The following is a 19,194-nucleotide window of genomic DNA, read 5'->3' on the forward strand; positions in this document are numbered from 1 at the left end:
GATTGGCTCAAACGCATTAAGAAGGGAAAAAAATCCACAAATTAACTTTTTAACTAGGCACACCTGTTAATAGAAATGCATTCCAGGTGACTACCTCATGAAGCTGGTTGAGAGAATGCCTTGACAGCTTTGCACACTCTTGGCAAAGGGTGGCTACTTTGAAAAATCTCAAATATATTTTTATTTGTATTAATTATTTTGGTTACTACATGATTCCATATGTGTTATTTCATAGTGTTGATGTCTTCACTATTATTCTAGAATGTAGAAAAGAGTAAAAATAAATCAAAACCCTTGAATGAGTAGGTGTTTCTGGTACTGTACATTTGAGTAACTTGAGCTATTTGACAGGAGTGCCAGACAAGACGTGATATCTAAGACGGGTAACTTGTATTGCCCTCTTCTCCATTTTTCTTTTCAGGGAGTAAGAATCCTCAAATTACTTTCAAACTGGTAGAAATCAGAACCGACCACCTTGGCAGAGTAAGAACAGCTTAAAAAGTTCTCATGGTTTTGAACTGTATTGGTCTGTCTTCGTATTCTGCATGTCATCTTGTATATGTTGCCTTCTGTTCCCTTTTTGTGGTCTTTTATGTGTTCCATATGTTTCTGTATGTCATTCAATGCCTTTCTGCCTATTCTTATGAGTCCTTGTTATCATTAGATTGTAAGCACCCAGGACAAGGAGTTGGTCCTGCCTTTTACCACCCTGTTCCCTGGGGTTGAGTACATCGCCCGCGCCGGCTGGACAAAAGACGGCAAATAGTGAGTTCAAAAGACTGGAACAAACACAACTAAGCGAAGCTATCTGTGCCATGGAGCGGATTATATCTGTGATGTAAAGGTGTACTTGTTCCTGTCATTGAGTAAAGTCCTTGTAAATATGAAAACCTCACCAAGCCTTGTGGTTTCAACTCAGATATTTTTTTATTTAGCCTTAATAAACTTTTATCTCAATACTTTGTTATATACCCTTTGTTGGCAATGACAGAGGTCAAATGTTTTCTGTAAGTCTTCACAAGGTTTTCACACACTGTTGCTGGTATTTTTGCCCATTTCTCCATGCAGATCTCCTCTAGAGCAGTGATGTTTTGTGGCTGTTGCTGGGCAACACGGACTTTCAAATCCAAATCAAATCTATTTATATAGCCCTTCGTACATCAGCTGATATCTCAAAGTGCTGTACAGAAACGTGTCAACTCCCTCCAACGATTTTCTATGGGGTTGAGATCTGGAGACTGGCTAGGCCACCCCAGGTCCTTGAAATGCTTCTTACGAAGCCACTCCTTCGTTGCCCGGGCGGTGTGTTTGGGATCATTGTCATGTTGAAAGACCCAGCCACGTTTCATCTTCAATGGCCTTGCTGATGGAAGGAGGTTTTCACTCAAAATCTCACGATACATGGCCCCATTCATTCTTTCCTTTACACGGATCAGTCGTCCTGGTCCCTTTGCAGAAAAACAGCCCCAAAGCATGATGTTTCCACCCCCATGCTTCACAGTAGGAATGGTGTTCTTTGGATGCAACTCAGCATTCTTTGTCCTCCAAACACGACGAGTTGAGTTTTTACCAAAAAGTTATATTTTGGTTTCATCTGATCATATGACATTCTCCCAATCTTCTTCTGGATCATGCAAATGCTCTCTAGCAAACTTCAGACGGGCCTGGACATGTACTGGCTTAAGCAGGGGGACACGTCTGGCACTGCAGGATTTGAGTCCCTGGCGGCGTAGTGTGTTACTGATGGTAGGCTTTGTTACTTTAGTCCCAGCTCTCTGCAGGTCATTCACTGGGTACCCCCGTGTGGTTCTGGGATTTTTGCTCACCGTTCTTGTGACCATTTTGACCCCGCGGGTCAACTGACTGTTTGAGGTTGTGGACAGGTGTCTTTTATACTGATAATAAGTTCAAACAGGTGCCATTAATACACGTAACGAGTGGAGGACAGAGGAGCCTCTTAAAGAAGTTGTTACAGGTCTGAGAGCCAGAAATCTTGCTTGCTTGTAGGTGACCAAATACTTATTTTCCACCATAATTTGCAAATAAATTCATTAAAAATCCTACAATGTGATTTCCTGGATTTTTTTTCTCATTTTGTCTGTCATAGTTGAAGTGTACCTATGATGAAAATTACAGGCCTCTCTCACCTTTTTAATTGGGAGAACATGCACAATTGGTGGCTGACTAAATACTTTTTTGCCCCACTGTATACTGTAACAAATTATTTTTCATTGAATTAAAATAGTGTATATACCCTTTCAATTTCAAGGCTGTCTTTCTCTACGTCAACTAGGAAATATGGAATTCATGAGGCTATTTAGCAACGTTAGCCAGCTAATTATTTGACCCTGACAACCCACTGCTCTTCTGTGCAGTGCATGGGCGGTACTGCTGGACAGGAGCCAACAGAGGCTCCAGTTGGTCCTGCTGCCCCCGGCCCTGTTCATCCCTGTAACCCAGGACCAGGCCCAACGGGAGGAGAGTGTGGAGGCTGTGCCAGAGGGGGTTCACCCCTTCATCATCTACGAGGAGATCACCGACATCTGGATCAACGTGAGTTAAAATAACTCTGGCTTCGGCTCTAAGGCCTAGATTTTGACTTGAGATCTAAGCATGGAACTCAATATGTAATAGAAATCATCCTTACTGCTTGCAGTGCCCTGATTTGCACAAAGTTGTAGTTACATGCCTTTGGTTGATATTGCTGTTACTTGTACTGTAGTTTTTATTGGTTAATTTGTAGTCACATGAATGTTAAGTTAAAATTCTCTTCTAATTATACATTTTGAAATGAAAAGATTTAGTCTTAACCTTTTGAAACCAGAAAATGCTGTTTCTTCTAGGACTCATGTTATGGCAAGGCCTTTTCTTTGTTTCAGGTCCATGACATATTTTATCCTTTCATTCAAACAAACAATGATGAGATCACCTTCCTCTGGGCGAACGAGTCCAAAACTGGCTTCTGCCATTTGTACAAAGTCACCACGCTGTTACAACAGGGCTGCTATCAGTGGACCAGAGACTACATGCAGACAGAGGGTAGCAGAATACACTGTTTATACTCTGATTTATGGGTTAATGGTAAAGATGTGAATAGAGGTGCACCTTCCCAAATCTATTTCTGATAATATTTTGGGAGGTCAACTCCATAGGAAGCTGCTGAGGGGAGGACGGCTAATGATAATGAATGGAATGGGTATCAGATGATAATGAATGGAATGGGTATCAAATGCATGGACACCACGTGTTTGGTTTGTTTGATACCATTCCTTTTATTCCGTTCCAGCCATTACTATGAGCACATCCTCTGCAGTTAAGGTGCCTCCAGCCACCTGTGGTCAACTCATTTAGTCTACTGGTTGTTCCTTTCAGAGGACTTTAAGTGCCCGATCAAGGAAGAGGTGACGTTAACCAGTGGAGAGTGGGAGGTGTTGGCCAGACATGGCTCCAAGGTAAGCCCTAGACACACACCTCTTATCTAAAATGACTGCCTAAAGGGTTTTAGCATTTTAAGGTGGCGAGCATGGAAATCACCCCATTTCTTTTGTGCCACAGCCCTTTGTCACTGCTCATCAGCTATCACAGTAGAAAGGTGATGTGCATAAGCAAAACATCCCAGTCATTGTCCTCCCTCCCTACCAACTCAGATCTGGGTGAACGAGGCTACACAGCTGGTGTACTTCCAGGGCACGCGGGACACGCCCCTGGAGCATCACCTATACACTGTGAGCTACGACTCCCCGGGGGATATGGTCAGGCTGACCAAGCCAGGCTTCTCCCACAGCTGCTCTGTAAGCCAGGTAGGTACATTACCTTAGCGACAAGCTCTGTCATCTTATTTTTTCCTTGAAATTATGCTTGGAGGTTTTGGCATTTTAGCTTTTTGAAGATTTAGTTGACCGCACCTGTTCTTATGTTTCTGCTCTATCTTTCTGTAGAATTTTGACATGTTTGTCAGCCATTACAGTAATGTCAGCACACCTCCCTGCGTCCACATCTACAAGCTGATGGGCCCAGAGAGTGACCCACTGCACAAAGAGCCTGAGTTCTGGGCTAGCATGATGGAGGCCACAGGTAAGTAAGAAAGGGGGTCAGTTAGGGCCGGGAATTGCCAGGGACCTCACGGTACGATATTATAACGATACTTGGGTGCCGATACGATATGTATTGCGCTTCTCACGATTCTATATGTATTATTTTAGTGCTGCAAACATATTGCTTACTATATGTCTGCCTCAGAGAGATGAGAGAGCATGAGAAAATTAGTTTGATCAGTTATGGAAATGAAAGTGCTGAACAAATCTAAATATATTTTGAGATTCTTCAAAGTAGCCAACCTTTGCCTTGACAGCTTTGCGCACACTTGGCTTTCTCTCAACCAGCTTTGAGGTAGTCACCTGGAATGCTTGTTAAGTTTATTTGTTTGAGCCAACCAGTAGTGTTGGTAACAGAAGACTCCCCTATTTGGTAATAGACCCAAGTCCATATTATGGCAAGAACAGCTCAAATAATCAAAGAGAAACGACAGTCTTTCATTACTCTAAGACGTGAAGGTCAGTCAATCTGGAAAATTTCAAGCACTTTGAAAGTTCAAGTTTGAAAGGTCAAGGGGTCTGAACATTTTCTGTGTGTGAAAGTATTGATTTTATAATATCGTCCAAAATAATATTGTAATATCTAAGTATCCCCCTCACTAGGGTCAATGCATTGAAATCTTCTGTTGGCTTTTCACCTCTGACTACAAAACATGAATGTATCAATGAACTGTGTTACCATAAGCACGCTGTCGGCATCACACTTAACTCACATGTTGAGACTACAGAATGGCCCTGCAAATTCAATGTTGCTTATTTATAGTTGAATGAGTCACTTTCCCAATAATAACTCCCCCAATGGAATGAACAGCTATAGTATCTACAGTTGACCTTGATAGTGATATGCATTTGACTTCATATTGGTGTTAATGTTATTTCTCAGGGCGCCCAGGAGATTACATCCCACCAGAGATCTTTACTTTCCCAGGGAATTCAGGGTTCCACCTCTACGGCATGTTGTACAAACCACACAACTTGTTACCTGGCAGGAAGCACCCTACAATCGTCTTTGTGTATGGAGGCCCCCAGGTTTGTTCAATAAAAATATTTGAATTCTGTAATATAGTCTTGTTTGTGACAGTTTGGATTTCAAGGCTAGTTGTATAAAAAATATTAATGTTAAAGGTTTTATCTCGCATGTTTTTAATGTTGAGGGGGGGGTTTGTGTGCTCCAGGTGCAGTTAGTAAATAACACATACAAAGGAGTGAAGTACCTGAGACTGAATACGCTAGCGTCACTAGGCTACGCCGTCGTGGTCATTGACGGGAGAGGCTCCTGTCAGAGAGGCCTCAAGTTCGAGGGGGCTCTGAAAAACAAAATGGTAAACAGTAACACGACTTCACATCTCTACTAACCATACACCAGTGTTGTAGGTGTCAGTCTTTCACCTAGGTTCAGCAGCATTACATTTTTTTGCAGTGCGCCACTGCTAAATTAATATAGGGAAACACTGAGGTATTGATTTTTAAAAAATATTTTTGCATTGCCAGTTTGTGATCGATCTGTATTACCAGAGTTGTGTTCAGTTAGGCACAATGTAGCAAAAAGGGCATTCTTATTGGACCAGCCCAGGTAGTGAAATGGGGATGTACTATGTTTAAAAAAGTGTTCTCCTGTTTGCCTTCATGCCAGTTGTGACGTTCCTTTCCCCGTCTGTGGTTCTCAGGGCCAGGTGGAGATCGAGGACCAGGTGGAGGGGCTGCAGTACGTGGCTGAAAACTACACTTTTGTGGACCTGAGTCGCGTGGCTATCCACGGCTGGTCTTACGGAGGCTTCCTCTCCCTCATGGGCCTCGTCCACAGGCCCAACGTCTTCAAGGTGAGAGGAAAGTTCGAAGTCGCCGCTGAAGAACTTTAGGGGATTATTCTTTGGACTATGTCACAACTTCACCTCGCATGCATTCTGTGTGAGAAATTAATTGTGACGGCAGGCTGTGTAGTTCTATGGCTTTGAACCATGAAGGGGTAGTAATGTGGCCCAGCCCTGGTTTAAATCAACAAGCTCAAAATATTGACTCTAAAACTGAATTTAACACTCCAAAATCCATACTGTATATATGGTTACTGTTCACTCAATCAGTTAAAATTAAGTAATTTTAGCATTAATTTAAAAGCCTGGTTGATTTGAGGTGTTCTTGTATGGTCCAGGTGGCCATAGCGGGTGCCCCTGTGACGGTGTGGATGGCCTATGACACCGGTTACACGGAGCGCTACATGGACCTACCTGAGAACAACCAGCAGGGATACGAAGCCGGTTCTGTCGCCTTGCACGTAGACAAGCTGCCCAGCGAGTGAGTCATCACCATTCATTACCGTTTACTGTCAACCTCAGGGTGCTTCACAGGCAGTACGTAAAGGCAGCAGTAAAGAGACTCCAAAGTGCAGCTGTCCTGCAATACTGTTCATCACTTGTTTTTGATATGGTCCTGATGGGACAGACTTGCTTGGAATGTATGTCTCAATTAGCCTGATCCCAGCTGTTTGTGCTGTATAGGCAACTCTTATGACAATGACCATAGGAGTTGGCTATACATAACGAACAGATCTGGGACCAGGATAAGTTCTGATGCGAGAGGAAATTAAAATTTGTTTTAAAAACTTTTCTAGGGATAATCTTTTATATTTTGTTTTCCTACCCAGGCCTAACCGGTTACTTATATTACATGGATTCCTTGACGAGAATGTGCACTTTTTCCACACCAACTTCCTGGTGTCTCAACTGATCCGTGCGGGGAAGCCGTATCAGCTACAGGTAGGAGGGCAGTGGGTTTAGTTGTGTACATGTGCCCCATCTTACACAGACCGACAACACCGTGTTCATTCAACTTCATTGTATAAAATGGCGCACGATGATGAGAATTGAATATGTGGAGTGGAACCTTTTCCCAGGCTTTAGCTGACACGTTGTTGAAAACAAACAAACGCATTTGCTACAAAGAAGAAAAGTGTGGGACTCATTTATTTTTTAAGGCCTCTTTTCAGAGCACATTAAAATAAACATTTTGTAAATGAGGAAGACAGGTGCTTCCTTTCCGGGGCTTTCTCTTTCCTCCATCTGTTCCTTTGTCTCCATCTCTTCAGATCTACCCCAATGAGAGACACAGCATCCGCTGCCCAGAGTCTGGAGAGCACTATGAGATTATGCTGCTGCACTTCCTCCAGCAGTACCTCTGAAGGCTGTAGTTGAATGAACAGAACCACTGCACCCCCCCCCCCCATTGCCCAATGTTACCATGCCCCTTCACATATACCACAGGAGGCTGGTGAGTGGAGGACTGGGCATAATAGCTGGAATGGAATGGTATCAAACATGTCTGATGTATTTTAAACCATTCAATTTATTCCATTCCATCCATTACTATGAGCTGGTCCTCCCCAATTAAGGTGCCACCTGTGATAAACACACTGTGCCCCGTCATCTGCAATTTGCATCTGATCCCTCACACCACTCTTAAAAACCAAGATTTTTTATAACAGCCTGGAGAAGCCCTCCCATGCTACCAACCCCTTCCCACGCCGAGAGCAGAGGGTTGTCACCTGTCAGTTTTTAACTGGACAATGACTGCAAAGAAGGAGAGAAGTAGAAAATATAGAGCAAACATGAGCATTTTGAGAAAAAGAGCTCGTTAGCATCATGGAGTGATTTTCTGTTTTTATTTGGAATATTTGTGCCACACCCTGTTAGCAAGGGCGACCAGTATGAAAATATATGGACTACTTTTGATCGCCCTGGATAAGAGCGTCTGCAAATGACTAAAATGTAAATGATTTTTTTTGTTCATACTTTGGACTGTGCTGTTGTAAGTCATGGTGGATTACAGTGTTGTGTGGTGAGCCAAATGGTGTGGCCGCTGAGGACGGAAACCACACACTACCTGCAACTGGTATTTTAAGTGTGTATTAAAATAAAATAAAGTATTTTTAGGAATTCTTCTTTTATAACGAGTGTCTAAATGTAGTAAGTCATTAAGACTACTATCTCCAATGCCATTTCACTCTAGTGATCAAGTCTTTGCTGAGCTTGTCGCCTCAGAAGACGCAGGCTTCTTTAGCTTTTGATAACTTTTACTGACTAATCTCAATCGCAATGTTAAATGTATCAATAGGGTCACATGTACAGTGCTTTCGGAAAGTATTCCGACCCCTTCACATTTTTAACGTTACAGCCTTATTCTAAAATTGATTATTTTATTTTTACCCCTCATCAGTCGACACACAATAACGACAATAACGACAAAGGTAAAAACTTTAAAAAAAACATTTTTGCTAATTTATTCAAAATAAACAGCAGTTACCTTATTTACATTACTATTCAGACCCTTTGCTATGAGACTCGAAATTGAGCTCAGGTGCATCATGTTTACATTGATCATCCTCGATGGTTCTACAACTTGATGGGAGTCCACTTGTGGTAAATTCAATTGATTGGACATGATTTGGAAAGGCACACACCTGTCTATATAAGGTCCCACAGGTGACAGTGCATGTCAGAGCAAAAGCCAAGCCATGTGTCGAAGGAATTGTCCGTAGAGCTATAAGACAGGATTGTGTCAAGGCCAAGATCTGGGGAATGGTAAAAAAAACATTTCTGCAGCATTGAAAGTCCCCAAGAACACAGTGGCCTCCATCGTTTTTAAATGGAAGAAGTTTGGAACCACCAAGACTCTTCCTAGAGCTGGCCACCTGGCCAAACTGAGCAATCGGGGGCGAAGGGCCTTGGTCAGGTAGGTGACCAATAACCCAATGGTCACTGACAGAGCTCCAGAGTTCCTCTGTGGAGATGGTAGAACCTTCCAGAAGGACAACCATCTCTGCAGCACTCCAACAATGAGGCCTTAATGGTAGTGGCCAGACAAAAGCCAGTCCTCAGTAAAAGGCACATGACAGCCCGCTTGGAGTTTGCCAAAAGGCACCTAAAGGACTCTCAAACCATGAGAAACAAGATTCTCTGGTCTGATGAAACAAAGATTGAACTCTTTGGCCTGAATGCCAAGTGTCACGTCACATCTAGAGGAAACCTGGCACCATCCCTACGGCGCAGCATGGTGGTGGCAGCATCATGCTGTGGGGATGTTTTTCAGCAGCAGGGACTGGGAGACTAGTCGGGATCGAGGGAAACATGAATGGAGAAATCCTTTATGAAAACCTGCTCCAGAGCGCTTAGGAAATCAGACTGGTGCGAATGTTCACCTTCCAACAGGAGAACGACCCTAGGCACACAGCCAAGACAGTGCAGGAGTGGCTTCGGGACAAGTCTGAGTGTCCCGGACTTAACCCGATCAAACATCTCTGGAGAGACCTGAAAATAGCTGTGAAGCGACGCTCCCCATTCAACCTGACAGAGCTTGAGAGGATCTACAGAGAAGGGGAGAAACTGCCCAAATACAGGTGTCCCAAGCTTGTAGCATCATACCCAAGATGACTTGATGCTGTAATCGCTGCCAAAGTTGCTTCAACAAAGTACTGAATAAAGGGTCTGAATAGTGACAGTACCAGTTAATCATTCAAGGATTTTAATTTATTTTTTACTATTTTCTGCATTGGAGAATATTAGTGAAGTCATCAAAACTATGAAATAACACATGGAATCACGTAGTAACCTAAAGTGTTAAAAAAAAATCTAAATATATTTGATATTCTTCAAAGGAGCCACCCTTTGCCTTGATGACAGCTTTGGACACACACTTGGAATTCGCTCAACCAGCTTCATGAGGTAGTCACCTGGAATGCTTTTTCAACAGTCTTGAAGGGGTTCCCACATATGCTGAGCAGTTGTTGGCTGCTTTTCCTTCACTCTGCAGTCCAACTCATCCCAAACCATTTCAATTGGATTGAGGTTGGGTGATTGTGGAGGCCAGGTCATCTGATGCAGCACTCCATCCCTCTCCTTCTTGGTCAAATAGCCCTTACACAGGCTGAAGGTGTATTAGGTCAGTGTCCTGTTGAAAAACAAATGATTGTCCCACTAAGAGCAAACCAGATAGGATGGCGTATCACAGCAGAGTTCTGTGGTAGCCATGCTGGTTAAGTGTGCCTTGACTTAAAAATAAATCAGTGTCACCAGCAAAATACCATCACACCTCGTCCTCTATGCTTCACGGTGAGACACATGCAGAGAACACACACAGAGATCATCTCTTCACCTACTCTGTGTCTCAAAGACACGGCAGTTGGAATCAAAAATCTCACATCAAAGGACAGATTTTCACCAGTCTAATGTCCATTGCTTGTGTTGGCCCTATCAAGTTACTTCTTCTTATTGGTGTCCTTTTTAGTAGTTGTTTCTTTGCAGCAATTCAACCATGAAGGCCTGATTTCATGCAGTCTCCTCTGAACAGTTGATGTTAAGATGTGTCTGTTACTTAAACTCTGAAGCATTTATTTGGGCTGCAATATCTGAGGCTGGTAAATCCTAATGAAATTTTCCTCTGCAGCAGAGGTAACTCTGGGTTTTCCTTTCCATTGACGGTCCTCACGAGAGCCAGTTTCATCATAGCGCTTGATGGTTTGCAAATGCACTTGGAAGAAACTTTCAAGCTTTTCTTGCCATAATATGAATTTGGTATTTTACCAAATAGGGCTATCTTCTGTATACCACCCCTACCTTGTCACAAAACAAATAGGCTCAAATGCATTAAGGAAATAAATTCCACAAATTAACTTTTTACAAGGCACACCTGTTACTGGATTGGTGCCACCCCACCGCAGGATGGTTGAGCTAACATAGGCTTATGCGATTAGCAGTTATGAACTTGAAAATGTATCAATAAACCAATTAGGCACATTTGGGCAGTCTTGATACATCAATTTGAACAGAAATACAATGGTTCATTGGATCACTCTAAAATGTTGCCCATACACTGCTGCCATCTAGTGGCCAAAATTGTGCCTAACCTGGACTAATGCATAGCGACCTTTTCTCTTGCATTTTCAAAGATGCATGTATACACTTTTTGTATACTATTTTTATACTGAAGGTCTAATAATAACTGTGATCCACTGTAGCTGGGGCAATCTTCAATACAGTGGTCCTCAGGGCATGGTTGGTCTTCCAAAATATCAGTTCCTTTGCTGTCGTCTTTGAAGTTTGTTGGGTTTTCTACAGTACTTGCCATTCAGGTTGGATTGGCCGCAGTTGCTGAACCACCAGCCACCTATGAGGAAACAAAACACTTGTTAGAGAACATACTTTTAGATAAGTTCAGTGAGGTAAAAAAAATAGAGGACATTTTTTAAAAGTAAAATGTTCATGAAACACAAATACCTGAGAGTTGCTTGGCACAGTTGACGTCTGTGTTCAGATCGTTGTCTCTGTCAATAGTGGAGAAGGACACTTTCCAGTCTATCACATGAACTCTCAGGGAGGTAGAGGGTGTAGTTACTCTCTTCTCCGTCCAATTGGAATGTATACTGCACAGACTGAGCCTCTCCCATCCAATCAGACAGCTCCACCAGCAATGTGAGCTCTTCCTGTTTGGTCAGTGTGGATGTTGTCCAGTCCCAGCCAAAACTCGCCTAAAAGAGAATTAGAATCCAGATTATTCACATGAACGTGTGCATTATTTAAACATGAATATTGGGTGTATTGAAAGGGTTTCCATATACATTTGCTCTAATGAAATAACACCTTTCAGGCTGCCAAAGCCTTTTTGATAGGCCTCCCATAATTGATTGAAATTTTGGGATCCATCTCGCCGTCTTTGGATGACTGTCCATCCACCTTGTGTAAAAGAAAAGACGGGAAGAGAAGGAATTAGCCAAGTAATGTTCCAATTGTTCCACAGCCGATGGGGTTTTCTCTGTGCAAAGCAACTTTTCTTGGAGAAGCCTGTATCCGCCAGGACAAATTCCAGCCATTGGCGATATCAAAGTTTAGAGCAACCAAGTTAGTTTTCCTTTCACTCAGCGGTAATTTCACAGAAGACGTCAAAGGGCTGAGAGTTGCGAGGCTGGATGGTGTACACTCCATTATTTCTCTCCCCTTTCAGGAACAACTCATGTCAGTCCGTGGCCAACTCTGAAACAGCAAAAACGAAACATGTTGATCAGTAACCATTCATTAAACTTATTCGGTGGCTACTTGTGTAATGGTCTAGGGCAGTGGTTCCCTGCCACACAGGCTTGATACATTTATTAAACATAAGAATGAGTGAGTTTTTGTCACAACCCGGCTCGTGGGAAGTGACAAAGTTAGGACCAGGGCACAAATAATAATATTCAATAATTTTGCTCTTTATTTAACCATCTTACACACAACCTTATTTGTTCATCAAGAATTGTGAACTCACCACAGGTTAATGAGAAGGGTGTGCTTGAAAGTATGCTCATAACTCTGTTGGTTTGTATTGGAGTCTCAGTCTTCAATAATTCCCCACACAGTCTGTGCCTGTATTTACTGTAACGCATAAAATTCACTGGCTTGTATGCGAAGCAGTAATTGTTTCAAAACATCGCCTATCATGGCACTTATGCGTCGTGAAGCAGTGTTGTTTGATCAAGTCATTGTCTGTATAGTTTTTTTTGCCTTTTCCTCCAGCATTGTCCCAGTCATATCTGCGGCAGCAGGAATAATTTAGTCCTCCACAATAGCATGGGGGTTGCCTGTCCTAGTCACTCGGTAGCTCACCATATAAGACGCTTCTAGCCCCTTCATATTAATGGTATCTGTTGCTTTTATACATGTCTTACTACTCAAACGTAGTCTTAATTCTCGCTCAAACTCCTGTGGCTTATTTTTCAAATTGCACAAGTGAAGGTTTCATCGAGTTGTGCGAGACTACTTTTGCACATATAACACACTGGGGGCTGAGGAAATACACTACTCCCAATATAAGTGAACCCCAAATCAATGTAGTTCTCCTCATATTTGAGTTTCTTTGATGGTCCAACTTCCGTCTGTTGCTCGGTGCTTTCCGAGGTAAGGGGGCAGTAGCACTTCGGCTGCATCAGATTCACAACTGCCAGTGTCCATGCTAGCTGGGCAAACAACAAATGTAGAATTACTGATGCTAGCATTTGGATGTGCTCGTGGAAGCAGAACAACTTGATGTCGACAGGTGCAGGTGTAGTACTGCTGGTAGTAGCAGTACTACCAGTATTTGTCTCTTATGAACACAGGCCCTACTTATTTTTTATTTGTTTTAACCGTTTATGAGTGAGCAGCAGCTACGTTTGGCTACTTACGGACCGTTAGTGGAATTCCCGCGAGAGAGTAACGGTTAATGTGATTTGGATGTTAGTTATTTGACTAGGCTACTTTTTTATTGTTATTTCGTTGAATACTAGATGTTTCACTGCCCAAAATAAAATTAAACCAAGGCTACTCTGCGAGAGGGGGGGCTGTTTTAAAAATGTGAAGAAATGAAAAAAATATACACTGCTCAAAAAAATTAAGGGAACACTAAAATAACACATCCTAGATCTGAATGAATTAAATATTCTTATTAAATACTTTTTTCTTTACATAGTTGAATGTGCTGACAACAAAATCACACAAATTATCAATGGAAATCAAATTGATCAACCCATGGAGGTCTGGATTTTGAGTCACACTCAAAATTAAAGTGGAAAACCACACTACAGGCTGATCCAACTTTGATGTAATGTCCTTAAAGCAAGTCAAAATGAGGCTCAGTAGTGTGTGTGGCCTCCACATGCCTGTATGACCTCCCAACAACGCCTGGGCATGCTCCTGATGAGATGGCGGATGGTCTCCTGAGGGATCTCCTCCCAGACCTGGACTAAAGCATCCGCCAACTCCTGGACAGTCTGTGGTGCAACGTGGCGTTGGTGGATGGCGCGAGACATGATGTCCCCGATGTGCTCAATTGGATTCAGGTCTGGGGAACGGGCGGGCCAGTCCATAGCATCAATGCCTTCCTCTTGCAGGAACTGCTAACACACTCCAGCCACATGAGGTCTAGCATTGTCTTGCATTAGGAGGAACCCAGGGCCAACCGCACCAGCATATGGTCTCACAAGGGGTCTGAGGATCTCATCTCGGTATCTAATGGCAGTCAGGCTACCTCTGGCGAGCACATGGAGGGCTGTGAGGCCCTCCAAAGAAATGCCACCCCACACCATGACTGACCCACCGCCAAACCGGGCATGCTGGAGGATGTTGCAGGCAGCAGAACGTTCTCCACGGCGTCTCCAGACTCTGTCACGTCTGTCACGTGCTCAGTGTGAACCTGCTTTCATCTGTGAAGAGCACAGGGCGCCAGTGGCGAATTTGCCAATCTTTGTGTTCTCTGGCAAATGCCAAACGTCCTGCACGGTGTTGGGCTGTAAGCACAACCCCCACCTGTGGACGTCGGGCCCTCATACCACCCTCATGGAGTCTGTTTCTGACCGTTTGAGCAGACACATGCACATTTGTGGCCTGCTGGAGGTCATTTTGCAGGGCTCTGGCAGTGCTCCTCCTGCTCCTCCTTGCACAAAGGCGGAGGTAGCGGTCCTGCTGCTGGGTTGTTGCCCTCCTACGGCCTCCTCCACGTCTCCTGATGTACTGGCCTGTCTCCTGGTAGCGACTCCAATGCTCTGGACACGACACTGACAGACACAGCAAACCTTCTTGCCACATCTCACATTGATGTTCCATCCTGGATGAGCTGCACTACCTGAGCCACTTGTGTGGGTTGTAGACTTCGTCTCATGCTACCACTAGAGTGAAAGCACCGCCGGCATTCAAAAGTGACCAAAACATCAGCCAGGAAGCATAGGAACTGAGAAGTGGTCTGTGGTCCCCACCTGCAGAACCACTCCTTTTATTGGGGGTGTCTTGCTAAATGCCTATAATTTCCACCTGTTGTCTATTCCATTTGCACAACAGCATGTGAAATTTATTGTCAATCAGTGTTGCTTCCTAAGTGGACAGTTTGATTTCACAGAAGTGTGATTGACTTGGAGTTACATTGTGTTGTTTTAAGTGTTCCCTTTATTTTTTTGAGCAGTGTATATTTTGCTTAGCCCAAATGGCATTGCACGTACCCCACTTTGGGTATACCTGGTCTACGGCAATGCACATGTTTATCAATGACTATATACAAAGGACTGAAAGATAAATGTCTACTGTCGTGGCCAAAAGTTTTGAATGACACAAATATTAATTTTCACAAAGTCTGCCTCAGTTTGTATGATGGCAATTTGCATATACTCCAGAATGTTATGAATAGTGATCAGATGAATTGCAATTCATTGCAAAATCCCTCTCTGCCATGCAAATGAACTGAATCCCCCCAAAAACATTTCCACTGCATTTCAGCCCTGCTACAAAAGGACCAGCGGACATCATGTCAGTGATTCTCTCGTTAACACAGGTGTGAGTGTTGACGAGGACAAGGCTGGAGATCACTCGGTCATGCTGATTGAATTCGAATAACAGACTGGAAGCTTCAAAAGGAAGGTGGTGCTTGGAATCGTTGTTCTTCCTCTGTCAACCATGGTTACCTGCAAGGAAATACGTGCCGTCATCATTGCTTTGCACTAAAAGGGCTTCACAGGTGTTACGGATACAGGTATCCTGTGTCTGTGTGTGTGTGTATCCTGTGTTCTTTTCTCTCCTTCTCCCCTCACAGGTGAAGATCATCACTCCCCAATCAGTCACCAATCATCAATCAGAAGACACACCTCCTCCTGTTTCCTACCCAATCACAGTTCCTTTCCCTTGGTTTAAAAACCCCATCAGTTGTTTGCTCTAGAGCTCAATCTCTCTGTAAATGCCATGTCTGTAGGTCTCTGTGTTCCACTCTCTCTTTGTGTATTAACCTCTCTTTTGTTTGAGCACCTCCATAGCACTTTGTCATCACCTGTGAGTATTGTCTTTGGTTATGATGTTTGTTTGTTTGCTGGTGGGAAAAGGGGAAACCAAGACAAGTCGCCCATGGGCATACACTACCCGTAGGTAAACTTTGTTAAATACACTAGTTAGAACTGGGCGGACCACCCACTGTATTTTTGGTTAGTTAGTTAGCTGTTGTTAAAGTAGGCTAGTCTAGCTTAGGGGTATTTTTGAATACTTATTGTTTCTTTCCTTTGGTCCAGCTCAGCCCCTTTTCCTGCTCCCCCCCATTACCGTGTGTTTACAAATAAACCTTGAGTTTGACGGTAGATTTCAGTTGTCGTGGTTATTTCGTTCTCACTTTTACTTTGTCACAATTATAATTTGCATGAGTTATGTTACGGGTCTCATTACCATCCCCCCTAGACTGTCGGGCCAAAAGGGATTCGTAACAACAGGCAAGGATATTGCTGCCAGTAAGATTGCACCTAAATCAACCATTTATTGGATTATCAAGAACTTCAAGGAGAGCGGTTCAATTGTTGTGAAGAAGGCTTCAGGGTGCCCAAGAAAGTCCAGCAAGCGCCAGGACCGTCTCCTGAAGTTGATTCAACTGCGGGATTGGGGCACCACCAGTACAGAGCTTGCTCAGGAATGGCAGCAGGCAGGTGTGACTGCATCTGCACGCACTATGATGCAAAGAGTTTTGGAGGATGGCCTGGTGTCAAGAAGAGCAGCAAAGAAGCCACTTCTCTCCAGGAAAAACATTGGGGACAGACTGATATTCTGCAAACGGTACAGGGATTGGACTGCTGAGGACTGGGGTAAAGTCATTTTCTCTGATGAATCCCCATTCCGATTGTTTGGGGCATCTGGAAAAAAAGCTTGTCCGGAGAAGAGAAAGTGAGTGCTACCATCAGTCCTGTGTCATGCCAACAGTAAAGCATCCTGAGACCATTCATGTGTGGGGTTGCCTCTAAGCCAAGGGAGTGGGCTCACTCACAATTTTGCCTAAGAACACAGCCATGAATAAAGAATGGTACCAACACATCCTCCGAGAGCAACTTCTCCCAACCACCCAGGAACAGTTTGGTGACGAACAATGCCTTTTCCAGCATGATGGAGCACCTTGCCATAAGGCAAAAGTGATAACTAAGTGGCTCGGGGAACAAAACATCGAGATTTTGTGTCCATGGCCAGGAAACTACCCAGACCTTAATCCCATTGAGAATTTATGGTCAATCCTCAAGAGACGGGTGGACAAACAAAAACCCACAAATTCTGACAAACTCCAAGCATTGATAATGCAAGTATGGGCTGCCATCAGTCAGGATGTGACCCAGAAGTGAATTGACAGCATGCCAGAGCAGATCGCAAAGGTCTTGAAAAGGGTCAACACTGCAAATATTGACTCTTTGCACCAACTTCATGTAATTGTCAATAAAAGCCTGCAGAGGTCTTGATGTCCATATTCTATTATGATGTATTAGGCTTACCAGTTAGAGAAGCGACTCCTTTAGTGTAATCCTTCATTGCTATTTCCTGACGTTTCCGCCTGACAACGGACTTCACTCTCCTCTGTTTAACCTGAGGGAAAAGACAAACATGTTCCATCAGATATTGTACACACACCTACATGCAATAGGGGTTATTGTACACTACATACCTCGCCCTGGAGTGCCTGTAGGTGCATGTTCTGTTTCCCCAGTTTGTCCTGCTGTTGCCTTATTCTGTCCACCAGGTAATCTATCTGTTTATTCTGTGCCTCCAGTAACCTCTGAGGAAAGAAGTGACACAAATGAGATCTGTTTTTCGTTATTCCCCATCTCTTCCGACTATATTGATCATGTGGGGCACGGAGGATGTACTTTCCGTATTTGCAGTATATTGAAGCTTGACTTGTAAAACTTCACTGTCCATCACAAGATCCAACTGTCAATGTTAGTGAAACCTGTGTTCAAATACTATTTAGGGTACTTCAATGACTTCCAAAGACATTTGGAAGTATTTCAATCTTTTTTTAAAACAACTAGGAATTAGAATGTAGTTGGAAATACACTTTGAAATACTCATTTATTTATAGAAATAGAAATATACTCATGCATGTGAACCAGGTCTGTTTGGTACTGTATTTGAATTACGTTTTTTGAAAATACTTTCAAATAGTAGGCTATTTATAGGAAAGTATTTGAAATTACTTTAAAATTCTTCCATAGAAGTAGTTGATTCGGGCCACATTATTTGAAAATACACATTTAAATACACAAAAGTATTGGAACCCTATGATGTGAGTCAGCAGCTAACTTTATATTTTGGACCTCTAACGTTTTTGTTTTATTCCGTTTAGCATGTTATTAATCATATTTAATTAAGTAATGGAAGATTTACTCCCCGATAATATTTTAGATATCACCCACAGTGTATTGTGAAAAAGTGGCAGATTGTTCTCTCACCTGGATGAAGTTGGCATCATCACTGCGGTTGTTACTGCTGTTGTTCAGCTTCAGCCCCCGTCCTTGCTGCATTCCATCCACCCGCTCTTCCAGCCTGTCCATCCTGGTGTGGATTATCTGGCGCTCTGCCCTCAGCTCCTCAGCACCTGCATGCACCTCAGCAGACATGTTCACCACCATCTCCTGGGCTCTGGTCTTCAGTGCCTCGCCACCCTCCTGCAGGCTCTTGGTCTCCCTGCCCAAGTTGGCCACTGTGCCATTGAAGGCTTTCAGCTTGATGGAGATGTCTCTCATCTGGCTCTTGGTTTTCTCAATGTGTTCTTTGAGTCCCTGGCCCAGCTGGAGAAGCCAGTGGGCCACCACGTTCACGTCATCCCAGGAGGCGTACTGAGCCCTGTCTCTCCCAAATGAGAAACTGGTCCCCATATGGACCAAGACGGCCGCTAACAGCAGTAGGAATGCCAGTGTTGGCTTCATCTCTATTTTCACTAGTGTCTTTGGTCAAAGCAACAATACTGATCTTGGTTGAGCTCAGCTGGAAAAGTCTTGTTCTTTCTTCTGTTACATAGCCTCAGAGGTTTATATATCCTGTTGGTCACATGCTGTTGATACTAGGCAGTTCTGATTGAATGCTCCTCGGGTAGTAGGGGTGTAGCAAGCAAAGTCTAACTCTTTATTGTCCCTCTAGTCACATTATTTTAGGGAACATGGATCTTGATGAGCAATAAGCTGTCTAATACACCCTCATAGTACATTATTTACAGGACCAGTATGCATTATGTGACGTTATAAAAAATAAAGTGTGTAGCTTTGGCTTGTGTGATCCAGAATGGCTCAAATGAGTTTCAGTAGCCTGAGGCAGCTTGA

At 43.4% G+C, this 19,194-nt stretch overlaps 1 protein-coding gene and 1 pseudogene across 4 annotated transcripts in view; one reads left to right on the top strand and one right to left on the bottom strand.

Annotated features, from left to right (window-relative positions):
- Window positions 1-8,023, top strand: part of LOC115109171 (dipeptidyl peptidase 9) — a 29,309-nt gene extending 21,286 nt beyond the window's left edge. For all 4 annotated transcript variants that reach the window (XM_029633813.2, XM_029633811.2, XM_029633812.2 and 1 more), the window contains 13 exons: window positions 422-483; window positions 665-765; window positions 2,376-2,553; window positions 2,880-3,039; window positions 3,373-3,452; window positions 3,648-3,800; window positions 3,939-4,074; window positions 4,978-5,123; window positions 5,270-5,416; window positions 5,762-5,914; window positions 6,244-6,386; window positions 6,736-6,847; window positions 7,177-8,023. In XM_029633813.2, coding sequence (XP_029489673.1) covers window positions 422-483; window positions 665-765; window positions 2,376-2,553; window positions 2,880-3,039; window positions 3,373-3,452; window positions 3,648-3,800; window positions 3,939-4,074; window positions 4,978-5,123; window positions 5,270-5,416; window positions 5,762-5,914; window positions 6,244-6,386; window positions 6,736-6,847; window positions 7,177-7,269 — 1,664 coding nt within the window. In that variant the 3' untranslated portion in view covers window positions 7,270-8,023. The remainder of the gene's footprint in view (window positions 1-421; window positions 484-664; window positions 766-2,375; window positions 2,554-2,879; window positions 3,040-3,372; window positions 3,453-3,647; window positions 3,801-3,938; window positions 4,075-4,977; window positions 5,124-5,269; window positions 5,417-5,761; window positions 5,915-6,243; window positions 6,387-6,735; window positions 6,848-7,176) is intronic.
- Window positions 8,024-8,335: 312 nt separating this feature from the next.
- LOC115109772 (angiopoietin-related protein 4-like) lies at window positions 8,336-18,923 on the bottom strand (annotated as a pseudogene).
- Window positions 18,924-19,194: the final 271 nt, after the last annotated feature.

The sequence above is a fragment of the Oncorhynchus nerka genome, linkage group LG25 (genome assembly GCF_034236695.1).
Source record: "Oncorhynchus nerka isolate Pitt River linkage group LG25, Oner_Uvic_2.0, whole genome shotgun sequence".
In the NCBI taxonomy this organism is placed as follows: domain Eukaryota; kingdom Metazoa; phylum Chordata; class Actinopteri; order Salmoniformes; family Salmonidae; genus Oncorhynchus; species Oncorhynchus nerka.